Source organism: Euleptes europaea, chromosome 1 (genome assembly GCF_029931775.1).
Source record: "Euleptes europaea isolate rEulEur1 chromosome 1, rEulEur1.hap1, whole genome shotgun sequence".
NCBI lineage: Eukaryota > Metazoa > Chordata > Lepidosauria > Squamata > Sphaerodactylidae > Euleptes > Euleptes europaea.
In genome coordinates, this window is record NC_079312.1 from 33,017,135 (window position 1) to 33,043,511 (window position 26,377).

General features: G+C 45.0%; 1 protein-coding gene across 2 annotated transcripts in view; it reads right to left on the reverse strand.

Moving 5' to 3' along the window:
- FHIT (fragile histidine triad diadenosine triphosphatase) overlaps positions 1-26,377 on the reverse strand; it is a 1,210,431-nt gene that overhangs the window by 160,979 nt on the left and 1,023,075 nt on the right. For both annotated transcript variants that reach the window (XM_056858181.1, XM_056858174.1), the window contains exon 6: positions 6,029-6,097. In XM_056858181.1, coding sequence (XP_056714159.1) covers positions 6,029-6,097 — 69 coding nt within the window. The remainder of the gene's footprint in view (positions 1-6,028; positions 6,098-26,377) is intronic.

Below are 26,377 nucleotides of genomic sequence, written 5' to 3' on the forward strand. Positions count from 1 at the left end.
TTGTTAGAAAATGCACATGCAAAACTAAAGTCTCCTTCTGTTTTAAAGCCAGTGTGAGAGACAGTGTGGTATAGTGGTTAAGAGAGTTGGGCTAGTGTCTGAAATGCTCAGGCTCGAATCCCCATTCATGCCATGGAAGCTTACTGGGTGACCTTGGGCCAGTCACACGCTTTCAGCTTAACCTACCTCACAGGGTTGTTTTGAATATAAAATGGAGGAGAGGAGAATGATTAGGGCTGCCAGGTCCCTCTTTGCCACTGGCGGAGGTTTTTGGGGCAGAGCCTGAGGAGGGTGGGGTTTGGGGAGGGGAAGGACTTTAGTGGCAAAGAGTTCAATTACCAAAGAGGCCATTTTCTCTAGGTAGGCTTACCAGGTCCTGTTGGTCCATGGGCGGGAGGTTTCTTGGAGAGTGGGGTGCACGCACACCCCTGGCACAATGCGCCACCACGTCTACATCACATTACTCAGAAGAGATGCGGACGCTCTATCAATGGAAGCCATAGAGTTTCGGCCAAAGTTGCTAGAGCGTCCACGTTACTTCCGGGTAAATCCAGAAGCGACGTAGGCTCGTTGTGCATGCATGCGGTGCCCGCCAGCCCTCAGCTGGTTGGCGGGAATCCCAGTGGATTGGTGGGATTTTACCCGCCACCACCGGGTACTTGGCAATCCTATCTCTAGGTGAACTGATCTCTATTGGCTGGAGATCAGTTGTAATAGCAGGAGATCTCCAGCCACCACCTGGAGGTTGGCAACCCTAAGAATGATGTAAGCAAATACAATAAATAAATAAAAGTAACATTTTAACCATTAAACCACAAGGCTGTATGAAGAATGATCAGTCCCTTCAATGATCATTCTATACACGAACCAGTCTTTTGTCTGAAGAGAAATAAGAATTTTACTTATTCCAGGTCTTAGTGAAAACCTTGTATCCCAGCCAACGATCTTTCAATGTTGTCTTTTAAGAACTTTCTTTAAAATCACTCTAGTTATCTTTGAACAGATTGGCAGAGCAATTTACAAAGGGGGGGGAGAAAGGGGATAAGAGCGGGCTGTCCCCTGCGCAAGTGTTAGTGCCCCTTGTGCTGGCTTAACTGCCACTAACACTGGAGCAGGACCACTTAAGCTGGCTCCAGGGAGCAGCGAGGGGCTTGGGTGCCGGCGCAACCTCGCCTGTAGCATTTCCCCGGCTCAAGGGTTTACGGCAGTGCCGAAGGGGGCATTCCTGGGGCGTCCCCGGGGGCAGAGCTGACCCTTTCACCCTGGGACCACCCTCTTTTGCAGGAACCAGCTTGTTGTTCTCCTCAAGGCTGCAAACTGTAAGTTAGCTAGAACACTGGAAGAATGCAAATTTTCAGATTTACATAAAAACCTAACGCCAAACTCTCAAGCCTAGTGTGTCCTAAATAATGGGTTAAAGTTAAATTCTTCAACACAGCTATAAAGCAAAGACTCCCACTGTGTGTTCTAGTTACATCACAGCTTACAGAAGAAATCCATTGCCAAAGCTCTTTAGTGGACTAGTTAACCGTCATTTTAATTGCCTTACAAGAAATACACTTTTCTAGGATTATTTTTCATCCACAGTTGTATAATGATAGGGTCCTTAAAATGCAAGTAATATTTACTTGTAAGTCATCAGAGTTATTTGTACCAAGATCTCTAAAGCGTATCTAGCTGCACCCTAATTTTGTAGTCACAGTGATGACAGACTGCGATGTGTTGAAGTTTGACCATATGAATTCTGTCACATGCCAGTATATGATATTGTGTCCTTTCTCACTAACCATCAGCCTGAATGGTATTAACTGTACATTTGTTCGTATCATGCACCAGTTCGGATTTTAGAATTGTGTTATGAACACATGTAGTAGTTAAAGGGTCAGTGTAGAACCTAGGAGACCCAAGTTGAAATCCCCACTCTGCCACGGCAGCTTGCTGGGTGACCTTGGGCCAGTTACATACTGTCAATCTAACCTGCCTCACAGGGTTGGTGTGGAGATAAAATTCAGGATAGGAGAATGATGTAACCTGCTTTGGGTCTCCATTGAGGAGAAAGGCAGGTATAAAGAAGAAGAGGAGTTGGTTTTTATATGCCGACTTTCCTTACGACTTAAGGAAGAATCAAACCGGCCTACAATCACCTTCCCTTCCCCTCCCCACAACAGACACCCTGTGAGGTAGATGGGGCTGAGAGAGCTCTAAGAGAGCTGTGACTAGCCCAAGGTCACCCAGCTGGCTTCATGTGCAGGAGTGGGGAAACCAATCCGGTTCACCAGATTAGCATTCACCGCTCATGTGGAGGAGTGGGGAATCAAACCCGGTTCTCCAGATCAGAGTCCACCGCTCCAAACCACCACTCTTAACCACTACACCACGCTGGAAATAAGTAAATAAATAAATATGCTTTAGTTCATTGCAATCAAGAAGTAGCTTCTGAGATATCTCCAGTGAAGCAGAGAGGGAATGCCCACCCCAATCTTCTGCTTGCATGTTTATTTTGTTTACTAATAATCTTGCTTCTTCCCTTTGGAGGGTGACTTGGAATACTATTAATATAGCTGACATACTTGTGTAACCTCATGACAAGCACTGCCTCTGTGCAGGGATTTAGCCTGCCAGAAAAATCACTGAAGGAAAAATAGAACTGTGTTTCTACCTCACTAGTGGCAAAGCTGGCTGGGCAAAGCTCCTCTGGCAGAAATGACTGGAATGTCAGGGACAGCATGCAATGGCCACTCAAATTTCCCTTCTGGGAGTTGTATAATCGATGCCTTTCAAGGAATGCAAACCAAAGGGTCCCGGCTGGAAATATGATTGGTTTGAACATTCGGTTTTACTCTACAAAGCTGAACCCTCGTAGAAACAAGTATCCAGGGGATGTTACACAGTTTGGCTGCTTTGCTGGCAGCAGGCCTGAAAGACACTGGAATACATTGGAGTTTCTACCAGATTGGGTTTTTTTTTCCTGCACTGGAATTTTTTTCAGATGAAAGGCACTCAGTTTTTGGATAACCTGCAGATTTGTATTCAATAACACTAAAACCCTTTGGACGTTGATGAAAATCCATTCTATTCTAAATTATGTCTTTCCAGGTTTTTCCTGTTTCCTGGAATTGATACCACTCAATGGGCAATTTTGTGAATGTTCCTTGAAGGTTTACTATGTGTTCCAATGAAAACTGGCTGCCCAGCACCACAAAATTAACATCTGGAGGCTGGATTTTTTTTCTTTATTACCTATAGTGGTAGGCAATGCAGTATTGTTTGGACTATTTTTGCTTAAGGTACAGGATATAAGAAATAGATCACAATATAAGAACTAGATCACGATGTGTCCAGGATATAAGTTACTGTGACACAAAACAAACATATATGCCCAAAGTGTTACATGATCTAGGTTGTTCACCATGGTGAAGAAGTTCTGCCTATCACTGCAGAAAACATCTGGCATCTCAAGTGGACCACCAGAGTATTGGACCTGGATGAGGAAGTCCTAGGTTGAGATCACTGGGCTACTGTTTTACAGAGTTATTGAGGAAGATCAAATGTAGATCTATCCATCCATCCATTCTCCTATCGAGACGATACCAGTCATTCATTGTGATGAGTCATTTGAAGGGATGGAGATGTGGCTGAGCAGTAGGGTGTCTGATTTGAAAGCAGAAGTTCCCAGGTTGAACCCCTGGCATCTCCAGTTAAAAGGACCAGGCAGTGGGTGACGTGAAAGACCTCTGCCTAAGATCCTAACTCTGAAGAGCTAGTCAGAGTAGACAAAACTGACCTTGACAAACCAATGGTCTGACTCTGTAGGTGGCAGCTTCATATATTCGAACTGGTAATTACAAATATCTATATCTTCCAAGTCAAAATGTTGGGAAACCAACTTTCATAAGTTACTGAAACCTGTTTAAGCATTCAAAAGCCATTGGGGATCCTGAAAAGAAAGGATTTACATTTCTGTTTTTCTCCTCCTCACTCACAAAAAAATGTTTCTGAGGAAGGCTGTCTTGAGAGCCAGTGGTGTGTGACAGGCGAAGCTCAAGCAAGCTATTTTACCAAAATTTTCAGGTTTGGAAATCAGCTTCTGAATGTGCTTCTGTTCAGTAGTTAGGCTCGACTGAAACAGAAGCCCCAAAGCTGCTAAATCTTATGCCAAGCCACTTCCTCCATTTCCCCCCAAAATTGAAAATGATTCCTAATAGGTATTCCTGTGCTGCCAAAATGATTTAGCATAATGCGCTGAATGAGATCGCTAAGTCAAAATATCTTTCTCTAAGTGATTTTCTTGCTGTGTCTCTGAATGTCAAAAGGAAAGAGGAGGATGTTGCATGCGGAATATCATTCCCCGTTTAAAAGTTTTATGCTGAATAATTCATACTTAGGCGAGCTTTCCCTCAGGTACAATGCAGAAACGCTCAGCAGTAGTAATGACATTAGGCCTTCTGCTCGACTTATTTGATACCAAGATCAAAAATCACATCCATTACACCTGTGTTGCTCTCCATAGTGTGTCTGGAGATGGCCAACTTTACTGAGGAAAGCACTCCTCAAATCTCCAGACACTGCTCCATGAACTGGAAAAGTGTACTGACATGAACTTTGATCTTTCATGTATTGTTAGACTCTACGATAAAGTTAGACTCTACGATAAAGTTAGCATCACAAGTTACAGTGAACAGACATTGAAATTTGTGTACAGTTTACATTTGATTTTTCTTCATACATGCATTGAATAATTCTCATGTAACATTTAACCCATGCATAGCTGAATATGTTGAACTCCATATTTATCCTGTTACTGGTTCCTGGTTTTATTTGTAAAGTTAATGTGTGAGGGCTGTTTCTTAGAAACAGTTTGAGGGAAGTGAATTGAGTGTCCTTCCCTAAGGAAAATAGCTCCGAAGTAAAGAAGATGACCCCTAACCAATTTTTATGGAAGAAAACTGGGAACCTGTGTGTTTTGTTCCTGCCTCCACCAACAATTGAAATATTGCTTCAAAGAAGCTTATGTCAATTCAACTAAGCAGTGACTGCCAATTTTTCTCTGTCTCAAAAGTAACAAAACCTGTCTGTGAAATACATCTGCTACAGACTGAATACAAAATATTTATTATTTATAAATGTCATAAATTTTCTCATTCCTGTTGTTGTTTTATGTGCCAAGTTTATTCCTAAAACTTCCCTGACGACCTGACTTTACCATTTCCCCAAAAGAGAAAAATGAACAGTTTTGTGTTTATTATTCAATAAGCCTCTTGTGTGCCACATTCTGACTTATACAAATAAAGGTTTTTGAGTGGGGTGTTGCCTAGACATTTTCTTTCCCTGTGTGCCCCACCCAATCAAAAGGGAATAGAAGTAGATGCCCCACCATCCATACACCAGCACTCTAACTTTGATGCCCCCCAAATTTCCAAGTCCCTTCAATAATATCTTATTAGTAATTTCTGTTAGAAGTTTCAATCACCTGCTGTTTCACACTAGCTTTTGTAATACAAAATAGGCCTTCTTCCTAGGAACTGTGAAGTCATAACTTAGCCAATCAAAACTGGTTAAGTGAAGATGTAACAGAGGGCAGGGAGAACCTGATGGGAAAAGGCTTTGTTTGCCACTAGTGAAATCACAACCTAACCAGATATATTGGACTACATGACAAGCTCATTGTTTCCAGGATGAAGAATATATAAAGATGAAGAATGTATCAAATATAAAACAAAACCAGACAAACATGACATTGAAGCAACAGTCCACCAGGACAGTGAACAGCAATAAATTGAGGGTATTTGGGATGCCAACTCCTTTTCTGCCCCAAAGTTCAGATCCTGAAAAAATGCAGCATACTAACTGGCACTCATCCCCTCCGTCCTGAGAATGTCAAAACATATTTTTAAAATGCAATTTAGGAAATAAACTACCAGGGGTGCAACTGTATCATAGTAAAAATTATTGACAAATTAATTTAACTGTGAACAATGAAGGGCACATCAACTGTTTATGCAAACAAGGATTTAGAACTCAGACTTACCTCATCGTAGACACTGTCATTTTTGCTGAAATCTCCCAACTTCCTTGGAAGTATGTGGACATGGACGTGCTAAAAATCAAAACAAACACAATATGATGTTGATGATCAGTTTTCAGTGAGACTGAATTCTGTCTCCAGATGTTTCCCCTGAAATTCAGTTATCAAGAACTTGCTTCCTTAAAAACGTAGGAAAAGATCTGCTGTATGAGGCCACTGGTCCATCTAGTCCAGCATACTGTTCCTCACAGTGGGTTACCAAGTACATTAGAGGGCCAACAAACAGGGCATAGAAACCATGGCCGCTCCTGATGTTGCATTCTGGCTAGGGCCGCCAGATGTTTTGCTATGGCAGGAGACCTCCCACCAATGGCCCTTGTTGCCTGCCGCCGTTCTAAGTGGTGGCAGGAGATTTTTTTAAAAGTTGGTGTTGTGTGCATTGCTACATCATTTCCAAAGGAAAACCTGGAAGTGATGAGGGGTGGCTCTAGGAATTGCTGGAAACTATATGGTTTTATGATAGAGTTTCCAATGATTCCTAGAGCTATCCTATGCCACTTCTGGGTTTTCCCTGGAAGTGACATAACCACACACTCAATGACACACTTCCATCTCCCCAGCCTTAAAGATCCTGCTGGTTGCCAGGCACGGCCAGGCAACTCTACTTCTGAAACTGGGATTCAGAGGTTTACTGCCTCTGATTGTGTAGGTTCTCTTTAATTATCATGGCTTTTGTTTTTCTAGAAAACAATAGTTAACCTTTTCTTTAGCTCAGTGCATGATCTTCACAGGAAGATAAGAAAGGAGTTGGAATTAAAACTCCACTGTATATGCAAGACTTTGAGAGAAACTCTAGAAGAGCAGTGGAATTATTAGATGTCAATCTGATTTCTATTTAATTTTTTGAAATGACAATAAATCGCAAGACATTGGAAGTGATGAGCATGACACAAAATCCCAAACAAGACTGTACAATGAGTTTTAAATAAGGAGGTGTGTGTGAGTGTGTGTGCTGTACAGCAGAATATTGAGTTAGATGGGTGCTAAGGAAAATCTAAAAACACACGCACAGACCCATGTCCACCTAGTCCAACACTGCATTCCCAAAAACAGATAGATGCCTCTGGAAATTCCCAAAAATATACCAAACACAAGAATCTAGTAGTAAACATATAGAGAAATTCATCATCTTCATGCTCTGCAAATGGGTTCCAAGAGCCATTTAGAACACACAAAACCAGCACATGTAACAATAGCAAGACCCTACCCTGAAATGTAAATCAGAAGAAAAAAGCACCATAAATAGTATGGATTTTACAAGGTTTTCTAGACAAAGATGAACTCATTACTACAAGGCTACTAAGAAGCCACTAATACAGAGATTTGTGGGGGTGGAGCCTGGGAGGGGAGGGACCTCAGCAGGGCATAATGCCATAGTCTAGCCTTCAAAGCATCCCTTTTCTCCAGGGGAACTGATCTATGTACTTTGGAGACCAGTTGTAATTCCAGGAGATCGGGAAAAGGGAAAGATTAATGTAATCCCCACCCACCCCAGGTCACAGGGTACCAGCTCTAGGTTGGGAAATCCCTGGAGATTTGGGAGTGGAGCCTAGGGAGGGTAGTGAGAGGAGCCTCTGCAGTCCACCCTCCAAAGTAACTATTTTTTTCTGGGGAACTCTTGACCCCACCTGGAGGCTGGCAATCCTATAAAAGTCAGTCTGGCCTTCAGTGGGAGAGAGAAGGCCAGAGCTTGATTGAGAAGAGAAGGCATAGAACTTGCCTGAGAGAACTGCTAATTTCTTTACAGTCCCAAAGCATCTGTAGTGGGCGGAGACACTTAATTTTGTAGTCAATTCCTCAAACAGCTTGTCTGGATTGTTCATCAGGAAATGCAATGTATGTCCTTTACTTCACAAGTTCTCATTTACAAGGACTAGTCAGTCAGTCATTGGAATATAAAGAAATCTGCTCTGGTTGACTTAATGAGGTGCTCTAAAAAGCTTTCCTGGCTTTTCCAAACTATCCTACAGACATCAGAGCCAATAAGTTATTATTTGTTATTATTATTGTTCATAGTTTTCGGCATAACCTAAGATGCTTTTTTAGGTTTAAAAATGGTTCTTTTGAGTAATACATCAGTGATAGTGTCCCAATAGTGTATTATACTAATACATCACACCAGCGATAGTGCTCTTATGATGTATTAGTGTAATACATCATCTCAGCATCATGGCCCTGATGATATATTGCTCAAACCCATATTGCAAGCTTTAAAAAATACTCTTTGGTACCAGTGGGCCCTTGTCTACACACTCATTTGGAAAATTAAGGGTTCATTGAAGAAAAATAGAAGATCAAGGGACGGTACTACACAGACTGCAAATTGGTAGTTGAACAACTAGCTGAAACCCTTTAGTTCATCATTTACCCTATAGTTAGGAAACTAGTGTCCTTCCTTCCAGCAATTGGGCTCTAACTCTGCTATTACAGTGCACTGCAATCCACATATACTTAGAAATAAGTTTGGTTTTCTTTTGTACCTTTATAATGCCTGCTTTATGACTTCACCTTTTTAGCACATCACACTTGAGTGTAATGTTTCTTGATAATTATTACAACTTATTTAGAGGACAGAAAATCCTAAACTGACTACAAAGTGCTTTCCTTTACACAATACATTTTTGAACTGCAGAATCCCAGTGTCCTGCAGCTCTTCCTTCCTAATCACAATTCAATAAACAATGGTCAGTCATCAGCATAATAAAGGAAAGGTTAGCTAGCAAAGGTTACTTTTTAAAAGAAAAATAACTACTTTTTATCTACATGATTGCTGACTTATTCTAAAAGGATGGTGGAGAGTAAAGCCAAAATTACCCTTTATAAGATTCATATGAAAACAAGATAGCAGGAGTTTGTGGATAACAATAAATTATTTAGATTAGAAGTCAGAAAATCCCATGCTGACTGCAAAGTGCTTTTCTTTAAACCCAACATTTCCATACTGCTGAATCCCCATAGCCCAGAGCTCCTGTTTTCTAATGTACAACCATCCCAAAAACCAGTTGGTATCAGCATAACAGCCATCAGAGGCACATTTTTTGTCTGTCAAAATTCATCTGTAAATCAAATATGTTCAGCAGCAAACTTCATCCCTAGTCAGATCACCAAAGGTCAACCCGAACCAGTAAATGTGAGCAATTATTATATAACTCTTTCAAATAATGGTAACTATAGTCACATGCCAAACCTGTAAGAGGAACTTTGGGTTCTATTTGATGTTCCCAGAACCAAGGAGCGGATTGTCACAGATTATGTCAGGCAGTTCAATCACTGAGCCTGTTCTAGTTGTGTTTCCATTCCTCCAATACCACTATATTTTTATTCCTGTGTATTTCACTCTACATCTTTTTAGAACGAATGGAGATCCTTTCCATTCCTTTCCTTACTTTCTGACATCACAAAACCTAGGGAAAATAAGTTGAGAAAGTCACTGGTCCTCCCTTTTTTGCACTTCCAATCAATTCTAAGCACTTCAAGGAAAATATGCTTCATTCCATGGAATATGTGAAACACACCTCAAAATTACATGTAGGAAGAAGAAGAAGAAGAAGAAGAGTGGGTTTTTATACCCCACTCTACCTTTAAGGAGTCTCAAACCAGTTTACAATTGCCTTCCCTTCCTCTCCTCACAACAGGGATGGGGCTGAGAGAGTTATGAGAGAACTGTGACGAGCCCAAGGTCACCCAGCAGATAGGAGTGGGGAAACCAGCCTGGTTCACCAGATTAGAGTCCGACGCTCATGTGGAGGAGTGAGCAAACCTGGTTCTCCAGATTAGAGACCACTGCTCTTAACCACTACAGCATGCTGGCTCTGGTACAGTAGAAGCCAATTTTTCACTTTTGCTGATAGGTAACCATTGCAATTCTAAGAACATTTCCTGGGAGTAAGGCTCATTGAATTGACTTATTCAAATAGAATTATTCAAATCTACTCATTTGAGTAGCATTGCTGCTTAGCATTGCTCTCTCACACACAGTTCATTTTAAGTAGTTAATTCCTAGAATGAATAGTAGTACAATGTTTTTACACAGTAGGACTACTGAGCAATCATGGCCAATTGTCAGACAGAGGAATTCAGCTTTATTCATTGCAACATGTAGATTCCTGGGTTCAGATATGCTTTTTTTTAAAAAAAAAACACAGCTCTGCTCACATTTTTTTGTGATTTTTTTAAGGAAAAGGCTTGCTCCAAAGTATGTGGAAGTCAATGGAAATCGAAGTATATGGAAGTCAATGGAAAACAGATTCAGAGGGAACGGCTTTAAGTTTCACCATATGGATAGGAGCCAGAGATGCTCTATAATCATTTATGCAGAAGGTTTCATCGACTCAAGATGTCTCCCTGTGGCTGGCGCTAAAAACAGAAATACAAACATTGTGCCCATTTTTATTGTTTAAATGGCAAAACGTTTCCCTCGACATATGGACCACTTAGAACCGGCGAGGACACTTTCATGGTTTGTTCACCTTTACAATTTGTATTAGGCTTTTATGGACGGCAATGTGGCGGAACAAAACGTATCTGTTCTATGCAAACAACATGTCGGTTATGGGCTAGGGTGGATTTTTGGTTGTCGTTTTTGAATCGGCACCCCCTCCACCAGTAACAAACAGCAGGCGTATGATTGCAAAGATCTCAAGGTGTTTTTTTTTTGGGGGGGGGGCTTCTTTAAGGTTATGAACAAAACATACATAATAAGCCAAATTCTCCCTACTGTTTGTGTAATAGATCCAAGCAAGAACAGCAAGAGGCAATTACATCTCAAGTGGTTTCTTTTGCTTTTGCTTTCTTGAAGGAAATGAGGGTGAAAACAACAGTGCGGAGTCAGGGGTGCCACGCAGAGACAAACATATGGGAAAGGCAAACGGATTCCTCTTTCTAATTTGCCTTCCAATTTAGCAGCCTACAAGGAGGTACTTTATTCCCGCTCCAATTGTTTCCATTCAACAAGGCCCATTTGCAGGAAGGCGCATAATCACACGCACCACTTGAAACGTGTCAGCAATTCCAAGGAAGGGAAGGAGCACCACCCACTTCTCTCCTGCCAATATGGCTCGCTAATGATACATCTGAAACAAATCTTCCCGTTCTAATGCAAGCTGGTCCCCAAAGCTACAAACTTGCACACACTACAAGGTCACTAGCTTACTTGTGCCTGCATATCTGTGTTAGTCTTTTGTGGCATTCATTCCTTTGTGGTATTTCTTTCTTAGGAAAGCTCTTGTTTTGCTTTGCAAAAGACTCCCTTGCCTCATTATCCTCATGTGAGTTTTGTTCGCCACAGGTGGTCAGGCATGCGGCGGTTTCTCGGCTCTCTTTTGTGGTCGGTTGTGAGACAGCCAGTCTGTATCAAAGCAGAAGAGGAGATAAACGGCTTCCTTGCAGGTTGCTCCATCCTCCTTTCTGTGTGGGATGTTCAGTTGAAATGTGCAACCCTTATCGCCATCATATTTGCAGGCTACGATGTATGCATGTGTATGTGTGTGGGAGCATTTCAGCAATATTTTTCATAAAGTCTTTGTCCTACTTCGTTGTGGGAGCAATCATGTTCCTGCCTACTGAGAACTGTTTTTAAAACCTCAGAATATTAAGAACATAAGAAAAGCCATGCTGGATCAGGCCAAGACCCATCAAGTCCAGCAGTCTTTTCACACAGTGGCCAACCAGGTGCCTCTAGGAAGCCACAAACAAGACGACAGCAGCAGCATTGTCCTGCCTGTGTTCCACAGCACCTAATATAATATGCATGCTCCTCTGATCTTGGAGAGAATAGGTATGCATCATGACTAGTGTCCATTTTTACTAGTAGCCATGAACACATGAAGCTGCCTCATACTGATCCATCAAAGTCAGTATTGTCTACTCAGACCGGCAGCAGCTCTCCAGGGTCTCAGGCAGAGGTCCTTCACCTACTCGCCTAGTCCCTTTAACTGGAGATGCCAGGGATTGAACCTGGGACCTTCTGCATGCCAAGCAGATGCTCTGCCTCTGAGCCACAGCCCCTCTCCTCCATGAACATGTCCACTCTCCTCTTAAAGCCATCCAAGTTGGCACTGCAGCCATCACCACATCCTGGGGCAGGGAGTTCCACAATTTAACTATACATTGTGTGAAGAAATGCTTCCTTTTATCTGTTTTGAATCTCTCACCCTCCAGCTTCAGCATTCCAGTATCACCATGAGAGAGGGAGAAAAGCTTCTCCACTCTCTCCATACCATGCATAATTTTATAGACCTCTGTCATGACTCCCCTTAACCGCCTTCTTTCCAAGCTAAACAGCCCTAGATATTAGATGAACTCTGCTGCATCAGTCCAATGGATCATCTATTTCAGCATCCTATTTTGCACAGTGGCCATCCAGATGCTCCCAGTGACCTACAAGTAGACATGAAGGCCAAAGCCTGTTGTTGCTCTTCAGCACTGGTTTTTATTTTTATTTTTTACCCACATGATGCCAGAGTCAGGGCGAAAGGCAGTGCTCTGATGTAACCTCATGACTTCACAATGTTCCCAGAAAGATCTGGCTATGTGATGATGCCTGCATCCTAGGGTTGTCAATTTTGGGCTGGGAAACTCCTGGACATTTGTGGGTGCAGCCTGAGAAAGACAGAATTTGAGGAGGAGGGGGAGCTCAGCAGGGATGTGATGCTACATAGTCCATCCTCCAAGGGAGCCATTTTCTCCAGGGGAACTGATATCTGTAGTCTAGAGATCAGTTGTAATCCCAGGCTCCACTTGGAGGTTGGCAACTCTACATGCGATCTCTACGGTATACCATAGAATCCACCCTCCAAAGCTGCTGTTTCCTCCAGGGGAATTAGCACTCTGAAGTCTGGAGATCCGTGCTAATTCAGGGAGAACTCCATGCCCGATTCCAGGTGATGCCGTAGAATCCACCCTCTGAAGCTGCCATTTTCTCCAGTGAAACTGATCTGTCTAGTCTGAAGATCAGTTGTGTTTCTGGAAAAAACACCAGGCGGCAGGCCTCACCTGCATGTTGGCAACCCTACTGAATCCAGATCAGATTTTTTGCATCTTGTGAGTAAAAGAAAACAGCGCTTACTGGCAGGAGGAAGCACACTTGCTGTTGTTCCTAGGACCATAAAAGCAGGAAGCAGCAGTCAAAAGGTAAGTGTGATGAAGGGAGAACACACAGTTTCAGGAAACCTTTCGTGCACCCCCATTATGAGCCAATATGTTCGAAAAAGAACTGGTTGAGAGCTAGGAAGAACTCCTTATTTGTAGTTTCTTTTAAAGAAAAACAAAAAACATATTTTTAAAAGAAGGAACTGTCATATTAATTCAAACTACTGATTCTCTTTGTAGCAGTCCAGGGTCTCCGGCAGATGTTCTTTCCTGCATTGCTAATCTAACTAAAGTTTCCACGGATTTATTATTTGGATTTATAACCCGCTCTATCCCAGCCGAAGCAGGGCTCAGAGTGGGTTACATCATCATAAAAATGTATGCTCAGTAAAATGCATATTAATAACTTAGACTTAAAACTTTTAATTCTGATTCACAGTAAAATCCAACTGTGCCATTCCAGTACACACTGGTAGCAGCTAGCCTAAAGAAAAAGCGGTCAGGGATCCCCTGCCAAACAGAAGATTGAAATTAAGGAAGTAAGGGAGAGAGGAAAGGAAGCCCAGTCACAATGGAAATTGTTGCTGCCCTCAACCATAGGCCTGGCGGAACATCTCCATCTTTCAGGCCCTGCTGGACTATATCAGATCCTGCAGGGCCCTGGTCTCACTAGACAGAGAGTTCTGCCAGGCCAGGGCCAGGGCTGAAAAAGCCCTGGACTTGGTTGAGGACAGCCAGACATTTTTGGGCCAGGGACTACCAGCAAGTTGTTGTTTGCTGCGTGTAACACTCCCTGGGAGGAATACTGGGAGAGGCGGTCCTGCAGATACGATGGCCCCAGACCGTTGGGCTTGGATTCCGCAAAAAAAATCCACGGGTGCAAGAAGTGGCCTTAGGCAGATGATGAGGCAGATGATGATAAGGAGGGCATCTTGGCCATCTTCTGGTCACTAGGGGTGTGGAGGGGGGAGGTAGTTGTGAATTTCCTGCATTGTGCAGGGGGTTGGACTTGATGGCCCTGGTGGTCCCTTCCAACTCTATGATTCTAAGTGAGAAATATGCCAATTCCTCCTCCTGCAGCAGCTCCAAGCACTCCCAGAAATGCTGCTCCTGGGGGATGGGGGATCCCAGGAACACCTTGGAGAAGAAATAAGCGGTCTTCTATGAGAGGAGGGAGAGGATATCTCCCCTTGCCTTCTAGGCAGGATCTAAACCCTTATATTTGGGTGGGGAAAAAGTTGTGTAGGCCTATACAAAGAAGTTTTAATTAATGGCTGGATGTTACAAGAGTACGCTTAGCTAGTATATTGTATGGCCACTGCTATGGTAGAATCATCTGGAAGCATCTTATGTCCTTATCTTGAGCTCCATTAAAGCTTTGCAATGCACTAAGAAAATATTAGCTGTTCCTAGGGTTGCCAGGTCCCTCTTTGCCATTGGCGGGAGGATTTTTGGGCGGAGCCTGAGAAGGGCGGGGTTTGGCGAGGGGAGGGACTTCAATGCCATAGAGTCCAACTGCCAAAGCAGCCATTTTCTCCAGGTGAACTGATGATCTCTATCGGATGGAGATCAGTTGTAATAGTGGGAGATCTTCTGCTATTACCGGGTAGGTTGGCAACCCTAGCTGTTCCCCTGTTACATATCTACTACAACATTCCTACTGGAGGGAATTTAAACTGGATCTTACTTCTTTTGGAGTTAATTGTGCAATACAAATAGGGGGCTCAAGGATCATGAAGGCCTGGATGGTGCCTTGAACTTAAGAAGAGCACTACGGACAATGGATACAAAAAGAAAAGCGTGATGAATTTGCTAGGCTGGTTTACCACTGGAGAAAGTGTGTTGATGGAAGATGGGTGGTTAGCTGCCAGCTAAAGGAACAGTAGATGACATTGTTCTCCTTGACTACCACCTTCTTGTGTAAAAGTACTGAATTTTACAAGAGCCGAGCCCAAGAGAAGAAATCCCAAGATGAGAAGCTTCCATGATGTGGATGACAAATGCTTTTAGGAGGAAAGCTTGAATATTAACATGACAAATAGGGTAATTTGGTACTCCCTGTATCTTGTAGCACATCCATTTGTTATTCCTGATTATATGACTCCACTAGTTCTGTTAGGATATTCTTCCTCTTTATGAGGGATTTGGTTTAATACAGCTCTATAGAAAGATAGATCGTCAATAGAAACTTATCTGCTGCCCTGTAGGAATACAAATACACGGAACCAACGATGCGTTGGCGAGTTCAACCACGTCAAGGAGTGGCAAAAAGTTTTCTTAACATAGAGCTCCACATACAGCACACAGCAAGGAAGGAAAAAAAGGGGGGACCGTGACCCTCCATTGACCTATTTTTGGTGGCCCCGGGCCTAGCATCATCAGTTGACTTGTAATGCCACCCTAAGCAGAGTTTTGCCATTCTGGGCCATTTTAAGTCAGCGGGCATAGAAGGGCGTGATTCTGCACTGTCGTTCAGGCATTTGGGAGCACCACAAACAGGCCTCTTGCCGATCAGAATCTCCAGAAAAGAGAGCCCTGCAATCCCCCAGCTCACTTTCAGGCATTACCAAAAGCAGGCAAAATACAGCTTGCATCTCCATTTCTTCTGGGGAGAGATCATTGCTTCTCTGTGAAACAGAATGATTTAAAAGGAAAAAACCTAACTGCAGAAACCAGAGAGCAGGGCAGGATAGGGGAAAGAGAAGGTGAAGCAAAGTCATCTGGGAATGGAAGAGTGTTTGGACAGTCACCTTGGACAATCGGGGAGGGGGCGTGGCTCAGTGGTAGAGCATCTGCTTGGCATGCAGAAGGTCCCAGGTTCAATCCCCGGCATCTCCAATTAAAGGGACTGGGCAAGTAGGTGATGGGAAAGACCTTTGTTTGAGATCCTAGAGAGCCGCTGCCGGTCTGAGTAGACAATACTGACTTTGATGGACCAAGGATCTGATTCAGTATAAGGCAGCTTCATGTGTTCAACTTCCAACACAGCTAGGGTTCAGGACCGCATTTTGGTAGATGGTGAGACACTTTCACACATGCGAAAAAATGTACTTTCAATCCACTTTCAAGCTGGATTTTACTGTGTGAAATGGCAACATCCACTTGCAAATGATTGTTAAAGTGTGTTGAAAGTGGATTGAAAGTGCATTATTCAGTACTTCCTTCCTGCATCGACTGAAACACACAAGCAAGCACAAACCACCTTTGCAATTCCTAGCCTTCCGTTGTCTTTACCATCCCCCTTGATAAATGCACATTGCTTTACCATTCCCTCTACCCATAATCACAGTTCTTTAATATATGTTCCAATAAAACGCATTATAATAAACATTTACTGCTCGATGAATAAACATTTAAACAAAGCTCCTAATGGGGGGGTTACACATTCCGAAGCCATCCGTGGCGTCAGTCGAGTCTTTTCTTCTGCTAAATGAGAGTCATTTCCATAATCTCTGCATTATTGCTTAAGCCTTCCTTTAGGAGTATTTTACAAAGTAAAATTTCTGTGAAATATTATCAAGCAGAAAAGGGGGGAAAATGGGAAAGTGTTAAGAGGATTATCAAATTGTCCTCTTAAAGGGACAGTGCAAGCTTTCATGTCCCTCCAGAGATGCTAACACAGTGAAAGTGCTTGCTAATTATCACTTTGGCCAGCTGGGCTTTAAAAAGAAAACTGCAGAGACCCAGTGGATACCAAGAGGATGAGTGAAAAGTCAGGAAGAAAGGGTACGGAAATTCTATTTTCACTACCTTGTGCCGAACAAGATATATTTCAGATGCCCCTATCCCCAGAATCGAATCACTTGTATAATGGGCCCAGGATTTTTGCAGACGAATGGGAAAGGTTGCAGGGGAAGCAATGACAAAGACAAAGGGAGGAGATACAAGACCTTTTGCCAGTAAGTTACGCAAGAGCCGGATAGGCTTGGAGAGAAACTGAAAGGATTGTTAACCATTTTCAGGATCTGTACATTGATTGATAAAGAAGGTAAAAGCTGAGTGATTTTGAATGTCTCATCCACTAATTTGCAGGACCGTCTTCTTCCATATATCCCTGTGTGCCAACTACGGTCATTGGGCCGCCATCTATTGGCTATTCCAGCACTTAGGGTGTCTCATCTGGCATTGGCCAGAGCCCAGGCTTTTTCTGTTGAGGCTCCATTTCTGTGGAATGGGCTTCCTGAAGAGGTGAGGGTGGCCTCTCCTTGCCAGGTCCCCAACAGCCACCAGTGGGAGCTTTGTGGAGGTGGGGCTAGGGGTGGCGATCCGTGTGCATGGCGCAATGACTTGACTTCTGGGTTTACCCCGGAAGCACCAGCACTGTGTGGGACGCTCTAGCACTGTCCTCCAAAAACTATATGGAAGCCATAGAGTTTGGGGGGGAATAATGCTGCAGCCCCGTGGCGCAGAGTGTTAAGCTGCAGTACTGCAGTCAAAAGTTCTGCTCACTACCTGAGTTCGATCCCGACGGAAGTCGGTTTCAGGTAGCCGGCTCAAGGTTGACTCAGCCTTCCATCCTTCAGAGGTCGGTCAAATGAGTACCAAGCTTGCTGGGGGTAAAGGGAAGATGACTGGGGAAGGCACTGGCAAACCACCCTGCAAACAAAGTCTGCCTTGGAAACGTCGAGATGTGACATCACCCCATGGGTCAGGAATGACCAGGTGCTTGCACAGGGGACCTTTACCTTTTTAATGCTACAGCATCCCCATCACAATGCCGGCAGTTCTGGGGTAAACCCGGAAGTGACATAATTGCGCCGTGTGCATGGCTTGCTCCCCCCTACCCCAGCAGGCCTGCTTCCACTCACCTACCAGCTGAGGATCAGCAGACTGTCTGTTTAATTGGCAAGCAATTGCCTGCCATAACGGCAAACAGGAAACCTACTCCTTGGAGATCTTCTGGAGGTGCTGCAAGGCCTGCCTGTTTGTCCTTTTGAGGGGGTTTGAATGGCAAGCACCTTACAATCGCCTTCCCTCCTCCCTCCATCCCACAACAGGCATCTTGTGAGGAAGGGGAGGCTGAGAGAGTTTTGAGAGAACTGTGACTGGCCCAAGGTCATCCAGCAGGCTTCATGTGGAAGAGTGGGGAATTGAACCCGGTTCACCAGATTAGAGTCCACGGCTCTTAACCACTGCAGCACACTGGCCCAAGTTCAGCCAGGGAGCTTCATGGCTAAGTGGAGATGTGAGAGTTAGAATCATAGAATCATAGTGTTGGAAGGGACCACCAGGATCATCAAGTCCAACCCCCTGCCAATGCAGGAAATTCACAACTACCTCCCCCCCACACACCTAGTGACCAGAAGATGGCCGAGATGCCCTCCCTCTCATCATCTGCCTAAGGTCACAGAATCAGCATTGCTGACAGATGACCATCTAACCTCTTCTTAAAAACCTCTAGGGAAAGAGAGCTTACCACCTCCCGAGGAAGCCTGTTCCACTGAGGAACCGCTCTGTTAGAAATTCTTCCTAATGCCTAGACGGAAACTCTTTGATTTAATTTCAACCCGTTGGTTCTGGTCCAACCTTCTTGGGCAACAGAAAACAACTCGGCACCATCCTCAATATGACAGCCTTTCAAGTACTTGAACATGGTTATCATATCCCCTCTCAGTCTGCTCCTCTTCAGGCTAAACATACCCAGCTCCTTCAACCTTTCCTCATAGGACTTGGTCTCCAGACCCCTCCAGACCCCTCACTAGGGCTGTTGAATTAAAAAAAAATTGGTATAGTTCGGATTCGGCTGAATTCGGCCCGTTTAGATTCGGGATATGCCGAAGTCCGAACTCCCCCACTTCGGGTCCGTGCAATTCGGCGGGAATTCAAAGTTCGACCCCCCATGTTTTGTAAAGATTGGGTCGGGGGTGAGATATGGGCCCCGAAAGGGGTCCCCCCACCCTTAATGTGCATCTCTGAGCAGAGCTTGCCGCCCACGCACAAAGCTCCCAGCCCCGACAAACAGCTGAGAAGTTTGCAAAGCAACACAACTGCAAAGCAACACAACTGCATCTCAACACAACCCTACAAAGCAACACCTTTGCAACTGTGCAAAGCATGGAAAGGAACAGAGGCAGCTAGCTATGCATAAGGAGCAGGAGGGGGTGGAATTTCCCCTTTTGCATCGGACTCAGGACGACGCAAATGCATTCTTTAAGTCACCATTTGAAAACCAGTTTTGAGCAAGTATCAAAATAGACCTAACCGATCTTATAAATGAGGGAAAACCTGAGGACACACTGAAGCCCCCCCTCAAACCAGGGAGAGAGAGACTCAAGGGGGCACACACACCCCAGGCAGAACGGGTGAAAGCCCCCTTTGGCTTCCCCCACACCCACAGAAACCGCTCCCTTCCCACACACACACAGACTCTGCTTTTCCCCCACACACACAGGAGAAAAAGTATAAATTAAAGCCCCCAAAGGGGTCTTACTGTGGCTGTCTTCTGTTCTAGCAGGAGGGGCTGGGAGGAGGACTGGGTAATCCAAGACGATTCCATTTAAGCACGGGACGTTTTGCTCTGGAGATGCATACAGGATCAGGTGATCCATTCATCCCTATAGGGAAAAGGGAAAAGGGTAAAGCCCATATCTCGGGTGCCCCTGACCCAATGTTTACAAAACTTGGGGGGGGGTCTCTTAAGAAGGCTTGTCTGAAGCTCCGCTGAAAGTTTGGGGTCTGTACCCCAAAAATGCGCCCCCTGCAGCCACGGAAAGAGAAAAGGGGGAGCCGATATTTCTGCCCCCACTGAACCCATCTTTACAAAACTTGGGGGTCTCTTAAGAAGGCTCGTCTGAAGATATCCTGAAGGTTTGGGGGCTGCACCCCCCAAAAAGCACCCCCTGCAGCCACGGAAATGGAAAAGGGGGGAGGGAAAAGGGGTGGAGCCCATATCTCAGGACCCCCTGACCCAAAGTCTACAAAACCTGGGGGGTCTCTTAAGAAGGCTCGTCTAAAGCTCTGCTGAAAGTTTGGGGTCTGTACCCCCCAAAATACACCCCCTGCAGCCACGGAAAGAGAAAAGAGGGGGAGCCCATATCTCGGGACCCCCTGACCCAATGTTTACAAAACTTGGGGGGTCTCTTAAGAAGGCTTGTCTGAAGCTCCACTGAAAGTTTGGGGTCTGTACCCCAAAAAATGTGCCCCCTGCAGCCACGGAAAGGAGCGAATGTGCACAAGCACCCCCCCCACACACACACACACACGAGGATTTCTCTCTCTCTCTCTCCCCGGCCCGGCCGCGCATCAGCTGATTCCTCCAGTACTCAATCCTGACTGATTGGCCAGAAGAAGACCCAGCTTGGCCACTGATTGGCCGGGGGAGGAGAATGCTGCTTACTGACGGCCCCGAATTTGCCTGATTTATTCGTGAACTCCCGAATTTGCTGAATTCGGCTCCCCGGTTTCCCGCCATTTTTGAGTTCGGTTCGTCCCGAACTAAAAACCGCCGAATCAGGGGAAATTCGGCTGTTTTTCAGTTCGGGCTGAACCGAATCGACAGCCCTACCTCTCACCCTCAGTTGAACACTGGTCTTTGCAGTCATAGCCTGACTCTATAATCATGATACAACAGTGGCTTGAATCCCATCCTTCTCTTCTGTTTGTGGATGACATTTGCATCTGTAGTAGGGGAGGCAATTTTGAGGGACCCCCCCCTCCAACTACAGACTCTCTTCTGGAAACCCTGGCCCCCGTTCCTGGGTGGGGGGTCCACTCAACAGGCGGCACAGCAGGTTTGTGGGAGATAAGATTCCCCCCACTGCCTCTTAGTGCCATTAGGCTACCTTAAAGATAATTACAATGCTTAAGAAGTGATCGGGCACGTTTTGTGTGTTTTATTGCCGAGCCAGCATGTTCGTCTTTGTGCTTTGGCTTCCTCGGTGAGATCTTTTAAAATGTAAATTATTTTCTGCAGTTAAAAAAGGCTGATTGCACGATTTGGGGGTGTATCAAAAGATGGCAATTTATGTGACTGGAACAAAAACAAAATGTTCCACTGAATCAATTTCAGTGGATCAAAAATTCCTTTAATGTTCTGCGCGCTTTCCCCTTCATACTTCATTTCTTACTGCTCAGCCCTTTGTCCTTCAATTAGCTCGAAGCGGGGAGTTAGAGAAAAGTAGTCACTTTGATGGCTGGCAATAGATGCCATCTGCCAAATTCTCCACTTCACCTTCCATGTAGTTGCAGGCCTGGCTGACCTTGAAAGGTGGAATGTGAGAAGAAAATCCAAAATCGCCCCACATTTGACCTACAACAAACACAACAGTCGGGCCTTCAAGTGGATCTGGAAATCTTGGAAAGATTAACTTAAAAATAATGAGGAACTGCGCCGAGCTCATCTCCAACAGGCACTACTAGCACTTCTGTGGACTGCTGGGAAAGGCAACTATGGGGTCATGTTTTACCCTCTCCTCTGAGAGGTCTTTCACTGCTGCCTGGGGTTGCCAGCCTCCCTGTGGTGGCTGGAGAACGCCTGATATTACAACTGATCTCCAGGTGACAGAGATCAGTTCCCCTGGAGAAAATGGCTGCTTTGGGAATTGGACTCTATTGCCTTGAAGTCCCTCCCCTTGCCAAACCCCACCCTCCTCAGGCTCCACCCCCAAAATCTCCAGGTAATTCCCAACCCGGAGCTCCCAACCCTAGCTGTTGGGCTACCTTCAGTACTGGAAGAGGGGAAGGGATGAGGCTCAGAGGTGGAGCGTCTCCATTTAAACGAATCAGATAGTGGGTACAGGTAGAATATCCCTTATCCAGACATCACATATCTGGACTGATCTGAAAACTGGACCCTTCGAGCTGGCACGCAGGTAGATTTGTGCTGCCCGCTTTCAATGTTTCCTCTCACCTAAAAAAGTAAAACAGTGTACACTGCATCGTAGGTGGACACTGAAAGCCTGCCATTGTTAGTTAGTTTGTTGTTTGTTTTTGCTCTTGTTTAATACAGGTATTCTGTATTAATTGGGCCTGGGAGCGGATCGGTAGCCAGCTGATACAGGTATTCTGGTGAGATAGTTACACCTTTGTTTTCTGATGGTTCAATGGACACAAAACTATGAAAAATATTGTTTAAAATAACTTTCAGACTATGTGCATAAAGTGTATATAAAACATAAAGGAATTTGGGTCCCATCCCCAAGATATCTCATTATGTATATACAAAAATATTCCAATATAGGGAAAGATCCAAAATATGGACCACTTCTGGTCCCAAGCAGTCCGGATAAGGGATACTCAACCTGTAGTAAAAATATAGATTAAATGGGTGGTGTTATGGGGAAATTGAGAGCCAGTGTGGTGTAGTGGTTAAGAGCAGTGGTTTGGAACGGTGGACTTTGATCTGGTTTGATTCTCCACTCCTCCTCATGAGCAGCGGACACTAATCTGGTGAAGTGGATTTATTTTATTTAGTTTATTTATAGTCTGCCTTTCTCATTGGGACCTGAGGTGGATTGCACAGAGGGAGTCAATACAATCAACAGGAGGGGGGCATTCAATAAGCAGTGAAATAGGATTTGGGTTGTAAAACCAACCAGAAATCTTTAAAAAGCCAGAATTGAAACAAATTATAGGTGTTAACATGACACATAAAATGATGCAAGATTACATAGGAGGATCCAATTTACAGCAAATTATATGCAGTAGTATAAACCACAGTCCCTAATAATTTGTCCAAGTCACTTTGTGTATCATTTTTTGCAGTGCTATCCTATTGCCTGCATAGAAAAGTCCTCTTGAATAATTCAGTTTTGGACAGTTCGCGGAAAGCCAGCAGAGTGGGAGCCTTCAACTCCCCCCACCCATCCCCCACCCATCCCAAAAGGTGCTGCAGAAGATACCCTTGAAGAGTGGAAGCTGTGGCTAGACTGCTAGTCAGGGCTAGCTATCAGGAGCCTATTTCTAGGGTTGCCAACCTCCAGGTACTAGCTGGAGATTTCCTTTTATTACAACAGATCTCCAGCCGATAGAGATCAGATCACCTGGAGAAAATGACCGCTTTGGCAATTGGACTCCTTTGCATTGAAGACCCTCCTCTCTCTTAACCCAGCCCTCTTCAGGCTTTGCCCCCCCCCCCCAAATCTCCAGGAATTTCCCAACCCGGAGCTGGCAACCCTACGTATTTTCCTGATACTACAGCAATTACACTGGCTACCGATCCGCTCCCAGGCCCAATTAAAGCCCATATGTTCCTGCCCTAGAATTAAGATTGCAGGGAGAGGTAGAGTTACCAGCTCCCTCTTCACCACCAGCGGGATGTTAGAGATCAGTTCCCCTGGAGAAAATGGCCACTTTGGCAATTGGACTCTATGGCATCGAAATCCCTCCCCTCTACAAACCCCACCCTCTTCAGGCTCCACCACAAAACCTCCCGCCGGTGGCGAAGAGGGACCTGGCAACCCTAGTAAAGTCCTTAGTAGCATGTACAGTCTTGGGCATACCTGCAAGAGGTTTTTGGGGTGGGTTTGGGGAGAAGAGGGACTTCAGTGCCATAGAGTTAGGGTTGCCAGGTCCCTCTTCACCACCATCGGGAGGTTTTTGGGGTGGAGCCTGAGAAGGGTGGGGTTTGGGGAAAAGAGGGACTTCAATGCCATAGAGTCCAATTGCCAAAGCGGCCATTTTCTCCAGGCGAACTGATCTCTATTGGCTGGAGGTCAGTTGTAATAGCAGGAGATCTCCTGCTACTACCTGGCAGTTGATGGAAATATAGTACTGAGCTCAACCAAAACAATATAAATACTGCAAAAGCAAACTAAGCAGGTGATCTGATCTCTATCGCCATGAGATCAGTTGTAATAGCGGGAGATCCCCAGCTAGTACCTGGAGGTTGGCAACCTCACCTGCAAGCCTTTCACAAGCCAAATTTGTACTTAGCACTTTATTTTCCCAGGCTGGAGTCGCCTTATTAGCAAAGGAATTATTTCAACGGCGTGAGGTCCGGGAGCCTTTGTGTTAGATCTCTGCCGTTTGCCAACGGAACCTTCCAGATTCATAGCGCTGGAGACTGTTCAAGTGGCAACTGCGTCCAAATGTCCATTGATTGCTGAGCTAAGAGCCATCTGGGCGGGAGGTGAGGCAAGGTAAGCCGTTTATGATTATTTCCCAAAGTCATTTGACCTTCAGAATTAACATTTTGTATGCCTGCCCCCCTCCCCACAGGAGGCCCGCACAAGCAGGTGAAAAGATAGATGTGCGATTCTTAATGACTATTTAGGAGACTGCTGAGCTCTTTGGTCTGCGCCTATGTCGGTCGAGTCCATTAATGGAATTAACCAACGATCAATCTTTCTAAATTAGTTACACAAAAACAGCAACCGCCAGATCAACTGACACGAAAGCCGAGGTCGTGCTCCGTTTCTGCATGATTTAACATCCACCCTAGAACAGAGCGAAGGGGCAGGGAAGCATGAGGGGGGGGGGACCAAATTCGTTTGAAGCCCTGCAGGTGAATGATGGGGTCCGGACGTGGGCAGCCGGCTGGGAGAGCAGAGCTGGGGGGGGGGGGGTCGTGTATGCCTCCAGCCGACCATCCCCGTGGGAGAATGGAGGGTGGAGGCTCAAGTCACCCTGCAGCCAAGCTTTAAATTAAGTGGGTGTATGGGTGGGTGTTAGCAGCAAGGTTATTATAGTGCCAGTGCAATTAGGATGCATTTATGGACATAGAACAAAGCTGAGCCAGCGAGAAAAATCTGGCAATGATCCTGGTTATAATGCACTACACAGCCAACTAATTGTGGCAGTTGAAATAAAATAATAATAATAATAATAATAATAATAATAATAATAATAATAATAAAGATTTGGCATCCTGAATGCATGCATGCCGATGACATCCAAACGGACTCCTAACACAGGCTGGTGAAATCACTACAAGCCACTGGCCAGCTAAAGAGAAATCGATACACAAATCATGCGGAAAAGGGAACTTCCTTCTAATCATACCCGAGGGTTGAATCATAGAGCTGAAAAGGACCACCAGGGTCACCTATTCCAACCCCCCGCACAATGCAGGAAATTCACATCTACCATCCCACACACACACGCGCGCACACACACACACACACAGTGACCCCGACTCCATGCGCAAAAGATGGGGGAAAAAACCCGACCAGGATCCCTGACCAATAGGCTTGCCAACCTCTAGGTACCAGCTGGAGATCTCCTGCTATTACGACTGATCTCCAGCCGATAGAGATCATCAGTTCACCTGGAGAACATGGCTGCTTTGGCAATTGGACTCTATGGCATTGAAGTCCCTCCCCTTCCCAAAACCCACCCTCCTCAGGCTCCGCCCCAAAAACCTCCCACCAATGGCAAAGAGGGACCTGGCAACCCTATTGGCCAATCTGGCCTAGAGGAGGCAACTCCTTGCTGCACGGCCGTCACTTAAAGCAGCAGATGTCAAACCCTGGATCAGAACTTTCCAGAGGCTCACAAAGTAGCACTTGCTGGGTTGCAGCCACCTCCACAGCAGCTTTTTTGCTGCTTTGCAGAAGTACCTGCTGTCAAGGAGTTCCAGCCCTCAATGCCTAGCACCGAGGAGTGGGAGGCTCCTATCTGGGTCAGAATGCAGACAACCTTGCCACTTGCAGGGCACCTTGCCAGCCTCCGCCAGGCAAAGGGGCCCAAATAGGAAAATAGACAAAAGCTGCTGCTCACACAAGACGCTTCACTCAGAGAGCTTCCCCTCTGAGTTTAGCGGGTAGATCCACCACCAGCCCTTCAAAAGGATTACACTTAGCAGAGCCTAAGGGCAAAGCTTCTGCCATCTATTTAGCACCACAATAGCAAACTCGCCCTGCAAGGTAGAGACCCAGCAGGGGAGGGCTTTATCTTCAAAAGAGATTACAAAATGCGGTAGCAAGCCGAAGGCTTCAGACACTCAGATTTAGCTTGGAACCACCAAAAGCAAAAGTCACAAACGCCAATTTAAAGGCTAACAAGTTTATTAAGAAGAGTGCAGTTTCACAGCAAAGGTTCAGAGAAGCAAGCAAGCAAAAATAATAAAGCTTATTCTAACTATACATTTCAGCTTAGACAAGTTTGACAAGGCATCCAAAAGTATACGATACCAGTTCCACAAGAGGTTTCAAGTCAGCATAAGTTGGGCAGGGTTTGGGAAGGGGAGGGACTTCAATGCCACAGAGTCCAATTACCAAAGCGGCCATGTTCTCCAGGTGAACTGATCTCTTATTGTCTGGAGAG